Source organism: Danio rerio, chromosome 13 (assembly GCF_052040795.2).
Source record: "Danio rerio strain M-AB ecotype USA chromosome 13, GRCz13ab, whole genome shotgun sequence".
NCBI lineage: Eukaryota > Metazoa > Chordata > Actinopteri > Cypriniformes > Danionidae > Danio > Danio rerio.
The window spans coordinates 42,936,501-42,942,500 of record NC_141033.1 but is presented as its reverse complement, the minus strand read 5'-3'; the positions used below and the strand labels follow the sequence as shown (position 1 = coordinate 42,942,500).

At 33.6% G+C, this 6,000-nt stretch overlaps 1 protein-coding gene and 1 long non-coding RNA gene across 7 annotated transcripts in view; one reads left to right on the top strand and one right to left on the bottom strand.

Moving 5' to 3' along the window:
- Positions 1–6,000, bottom strand: part of LOC147834271 (uncharacterized) — a 50,999-nt gene that overhangs the window by 15,791 nt on the left and 29,208 nt on the right. For all 4 annotated transcript variants that reach the window (XR_015506304.1, XR_015506303.1, XR_015506305.1 and 1 more), the window contains one exon: positions 1,805–2,037. This is a non-coding gene — a long non-coding RNA (uncharacterized LOC147834271). Of the gene's footprint in view, positions 1–1,804; positions 2,038–6,000 lie in introns of those variants that run through there.
- The window catches only part of pyroxd2 (pyridine nucleotide-disulphide oxidoreductase domain 2), a 31,498-nt gene continuing 27,330 nt past the window's right edge, over positions 1,833–6,000 (top strand). The window contains exons 1-4 of one of the 3 annotated variants that reach the window (NM_001256216.1): positions 1,833–2,010; positions 2,740–2,759; positions 2,851–2,944; positions 4,516–4,589. In NM_001256216.1, coding sequence (NP_001243145.1) covers positions 1,893–2,010; positions 2,740–2,759; positions 2,851–2,944; positions 4,516–4,589 — 306 coding nt within the window. In that variant the 5' untranslated portion in view covers positions 1,833–1,892. Of the gene's footprint in view, positions 2,011–2,324; positions 2,467–2,653; positions 2,760–2,850; positions 2,945–4,515; positions 4,590–6,000 lie in introns of those variants that run through there. The other 2 variants (XM_087277921.1, XM_087277920.1) reach the window with 2 other exon arrangements.

Below are 6,000 nucleotides of genomic sequence, written 5' to 3'. Positions count from 1 at the left end.
TGTAAAGATTGACCAAAAACAGCAGAGTTCATTTTATAGGTATTTTCAGCCACGTTTCTGTACTTGGTTTTACATTGTTTAACATATTTAACATACATTCATACACATAAAAAAATTGAATGAATGAACTTTTAAGTGTTTCACGAACATTAATATTATAAATATGTGCAAAATATTTTTTAAAAAAAGGTTGTTTTGTTGTACATTTAGTTTAATAAATGTGTTAAATAATGTAGGGTTTTAATTTAATTTAGTTCAACTTAATTTAACATTAATTTAGGTATTTAATGGCCTATAGGTAAACAAAACTAACATATCCATATCATATACTTTATTGTTTCATGTCTTTATATAACAAATATTTGTAAATTATTTGGAGAAAAAATTTAGATATTTATTATTTCGATATATATTTAACATATTTATTGCTTAATTAGCTTTTAAATATTGTAATAATTTAACCTGTATTTTAATTAAATATTTATGTATTCAGTTACTGTCATTTCCACTTACTTTAAAATTGCTTTACTAATATTACATACTAGTTTGTTTATTACCTAATATTTGACAATCAAGTGATCATTTTACCTTTATTTTAATCAAATGCATTTTTTAATTCAGTTACTGTCATTTTTACTTTAAACTTACTTTATTACATCTAGTTTATTACCTAATATTTGACAATAGTGTAAACATTTTACATTTATTTTACAGTAATGAAATGTACTCATTCAGTTACTGTAATTTTTACTTTACTTATTTTAATAATATTACATCAACTAGTTTGTTTATTACATAATACTTGACAGTAGTGTAATCACTTTACCTTTATTTTAATCAAATTGATTCAGTTACTGTCATTTCTGCTTATTTTAAACTTACTTTACTGACATTACATCTGTTTATTACTTAACATTTGACAATAGTGTAATCATTTTACCTTTTTTATTCAAATTAATCCAGTTATTGTCATTTTTTAATTTTAAATTTACTTTACTAATATTAAATCAGTTTATTACCTAATACTTGACAATAGTGTCATCATTTTACCTTCATTTTAATCAAACTGATTCAGTTACTGTCATTTCTGCTTATTTTAAACTTACTTTACTAATATTATATCTACTACTGAATTAATTTAATGACAATAAAGGTAAAATGATTACATTACATTGTCAAATATTAGTTAAAAAACAAACTAGTAGATATAATATTAGTAAAGTAAGTTTAAAATAAGCAGAAATGACAGTAACTGAATTAATTTGATTAAAATAAAGGTAGAATTATTACACTATTGCCAAATAGTAGGTAATAAACAGATGTAATATCAGTAAAGTAAGTTTAAAATAAGCAGAAATAACTGTAACTGAATTAATTTGATTAAAATAAAGATAAAATTATTACACTGATGTCAACTATTAGGTAATAAACAGATTTAATATTGGTAAAGTAAATTTAAAATAAGAAAAAAATGACAGTAACTGAATTAACTTAATTAAAATAAAGGTAAAATGATTACACTATTGTCAAATATTAGGTAATAAACAAACTACTGTCATTTTTAAATTTTAAATTTACTTTACAAATATTACATCTGTTTATTACCTAATATTTGACCATAGTGTAATCATTTTACCTTTATTTTAATTAAACTGATTGTTACCGTCATTTTCACTTATTAATTGATTCTATATGCCCCCAGCTCTCACTTGTGGTCCCTTGAGAGTGCCAAGCACCCCTTTGAAGACCCCTGATGTATCTTTTTTCCATACAGGGCGGAGTGTTACTGAGAGAGTAAAAATACCTTGTTATTGGAGTTTTCGTTATATTGTGGCGGTGAGGGAGGAGTTACGGAGTTTGAGCTCTGGGTTTGAGGGCCACCCGGACTCGTCATGGCTGTGTCAGTCAGAGCAGGTCGCGCGCACAGAGCCTTTATTTCAGTCACACAGCGATGCAGCCACAGCAGCACTGCCCTCAAACCTCAGTATGACGCAGTTATTATCGGTGCAGGTAGGTAGATACACTTTCATGCAAGGCCTAAAACACAGAAATACAAATGTTGCATGCACTAAGTTAAGTTCTTAAGTGGGCGGGGCTTATTGCAAGTACGTTTTCTCCGATTGGTCATGTTAGATTGATGGATAAAATACTATTTTGTTTTCTCAACGATTTTTTTGTTGTGTGTTTTACTCCATGTCTAATCAACATTTCTTATTCTCATCTGGTAGTTAAAAATATTAATAAGACCGTTAAGAAGTATTGCATAAACAAGATGTCACGTGGCACTTGTTACTTTTCTCAACGCTTGCCAAGCAAAGCCAGTCACAGTCGATCTAGAGTCGTCGAGAGAGGATTGTTTTGTTGTTTAAAAACTAAAAAAACTTGACAATGTAAAGATATATGCTAGATACTAAACATTGTAAACAGTATTTTTCAAACACCTCTGACTATTTGCAAATATATCAGGTAAAGTATCCGAATGACTAATGCTGTTCGATAGTGTATTTGCCTACAGTGAGCCTCCGTGCACCTCCTGCAGGAAAAAAGATTATGTATTGCTCAAACATTCAGAGCATTCTATTTCTTTTACTTATTAAATGGTGTTGCAAATCTCTGCATCATTTGAACGATACAATCATGTGCTCCTTTACAGCATCTAGCAAAGGATAGGTTTCAGACTATTTTGAACAGCATAAAATGAGTTGCTCCATTCATTCTCTTTTATCATTCCTTTCATAGGTCACAATGGCCTCATTGCTGTAAGTACACACCACACGTGTTCTTATTATGTAGCTGACCTGTAATTGCACAACAGTTTCATTTCAAGAAACTCTCTTGTGGTTTGTGCAGTCAGCATATCTGCAGAAGGGAGGCCTGAGAACAGCAGTGCTGGAGCGCAGACATGTGCTTGGGGGAGCAGCTGTGTCTGAAGAGATCATTCCAGGTGTGAGTTTAGATTTATCAGCCACAACAAGGTCAAATGAATCCCTTACAGACTTGCGAAAGATTAATTTCTAATAGAAAAAAATAAAGGCTTTTGTTCAGGGTCTCTGCAGGATCTTAAAATGTCTTAAATTTCAAAAACTAGCTTATATTTTAGGTTTTAAAATGTCTCAAATTCACTAAAATATGGGTTGTAAGTCTTGAATAATTTTAAAGAAGTCTTAATTTTCTTTTCTCTACGTAAAGCTACCCAAGCAGGCCAAGACTTATACAATCACCAACAATACAACTCAATAGAACAAAAGTTACTATTTACCAATACTAACACTATTTACCAACATATTCTCCATGTATTTATAAGTACCTGGTGAGGACACTGACCTGGACCTAAAATTGTGTTTTTTTCATTAAACTACACAACCTGACAAAAGTCTTGTTGCCTATCCAAGTTTTAAGAACAACAAGTGATTTCAAGTTGATCATTTGGTATCAGAAGTGGCTTATATCAAAGGCGAAAGCCTCTAGATTACACTTATCTTACCAAAATAAAATATGATTATGTCTTGATTTTTAATTATCTCATTAGGACAGTAAGGTCTGACTTTGCTTAGACACAAGTCTTGTCACTTAACATAAATAATGTACAGTATGGAATATAAAGTCATGCTGCAGTGGAGAAAGAATGAATATTGTGTATGACTCCCATGAGCTTGGAGGACTGCATCCATACATCTCTGCAATGACTCCAATCCCTTATTAATAAAGTCATCTGGAATGGCAAAGAAAGTGTTCTTGCAGGACTCCCAGAGTTCATCAAGATCCTTTGAATTCATCTTCAATGCCTCCATCTTACCCTAGACATGCTTAATAATGTTCATATCTGGTGACTGGGCTGGCCAATCCTGGAGTACCTTGACCTTTTTGCTTTCAGGAACTTTGATGTGGAGGCTGAAGTATGAGAAAGAGCACTATACTGCTGAAGTATTTGTCCTCTTCTGTGGTTTGTAATGTAATGGGCAGCACACATGTGTTGATACCTCAGGCTGTTGATGTTGCCATCCATTTTGCAGATCTGTGAGTCTTGGGTCAGTGCGGGTTCCAATAGGTCTCCTACAGTATTTGTGATGACTTGAATGCAGTTCAACAGATGATTCATCTGAATTCATCTGACTTTCTGCCACTGTTCCAAATGATCACCTAGAAATCAAGTTATTAATTTATGCTCTTACAAATGGGATCAATGACAAGACTTTTGTGAGGTAGTGTAGAGTTTGCTTGTTTTGACACATTATTTGAATTATGTTTTTAAGAAATAACTAAATTAGATTTTTTTTAAATGGGGCAAGTAAAAATAATTAGAAAACAGTCAACAGAAATAATGTAGTCTGAAATTTGATCAGAATAGTCTTAAAAATTTCTTAAATCCTAAATTTAACCTGCAGAAACTCTGTTAGAAGTTTGTTCAGAGCTAATAAGTAGGCCTAATAGGTTGTTGCTGACCCTAAAAAATATTACATTCTGCCGTTTATCTGTTTAGTTTGCATGACTTTGGGAATTGCCTGTCTATTTCAGGGTTTCACTTCTCCAGGGCCTCCTATCTGCTTAGTTTATTACGTCCACACATCTACCAGGACCTGGAGCTTAAGGTGATTTTCATATTGATGTTACAAGCCACATTCTCATTTTACTTCCAGTACAGAGTTTATTTAAATATCTTTCAAGCAACTGCACTCTTAAAAAATAAAGACTCTTCATTTGCATCAGTAGTTTAACATACAAAGGAACTTTCCATTCCACAAAACTTAGAAAAACATTTAAAGTGGAAAACATTCTTTAGATTTTCAAAATGTTCACACAAAGAAATAAATGTTTTCATGAAGAACTTCAATAAAAAGTTCTTTGTGGCACAGATCTTTTATACTAGTTTTGCAAACCTTTCTTTTTTTTAACCTTTTCATTCATTCAGTTCTTTTAACACAGCTAAAATGTAATATAGTATAAATATATACATTTGAACTTTAAGTTTGCTCTTTACATACACTCACCGGCCACTTTATTAGGTACACCTTACTAGTACCAGGTTGGACCTCCGTTTGCCATCAGAACTTCCTCAATTCTTCATGGCCTAGATTAAACAAGGTACTTTGAATATAACTCAGAGGTTTTGGTCCATATTGACATGATAGCATCACGCAGTTGCTGCAGATTTGTTGGCTGCACATCCATGATGCGAATCTCCCATTCCACCACATCCCAAAGGTGCTCTATTGGATGGAGTTATGGTGACTGTGGAGGCCATTTGAGTACAGTGAACTCATTGTCATGTTAAAGAAACCAGTCTGAGATGATTCGCACTTTATGACATCGTGCTTTACATCCTGCTGGAAATAGCCATCAGAAGATGGATACACTGTGGTCATTTAGGAAAGGACATGGTCAGCAACAATACTCGGGTAGGCTGTGGCGTTGACACGATGCTCAATTGGTACTAATGGACCCAAAGTGTGCCAAGAAAATATCCCCCACACCATTACACCACCACCACCAGCCTGAACCGTTGATATAAGGCAGGATGGATCTATGTTTTTATGTTGTTGATGCCAAATTCTGACCCTACCACCTAATGTAACAGTAGAAATCGAGACTCATCAGACCAGGCAACGGTTTTCCAATATACTATTGTTCTATTTTTGGTGAACCTGTGCAAATTGTAGCCTTAGTTTCCTGTTCTTAGCTGACAGGAGTGGCACCCGGTGTGGTCTTCTGCTGCTGTAGCCCATCTGACTCATGTTTCAAGGTGTTGTACGTTCAGAGATGCTCTTCTGCATACCTTTGTTGTATTGAGTGGTTATTTGAGTTACTGTTGCCTTTCTATCAGCTGGAACCAGTCTGATCATTTTCCTCTGTCCTCTGGCATCAACAAGGCATTTGCGCCTACAGAACTGCCACTCTCTGGATATTTGCTCTTTTTCGGATCATTCTCAGTTTCTGAAATACTGACACCAGCCCTTCTAGCACCATCAACCATGCCACTTTCAAAATCACCCAAGTCCCCTT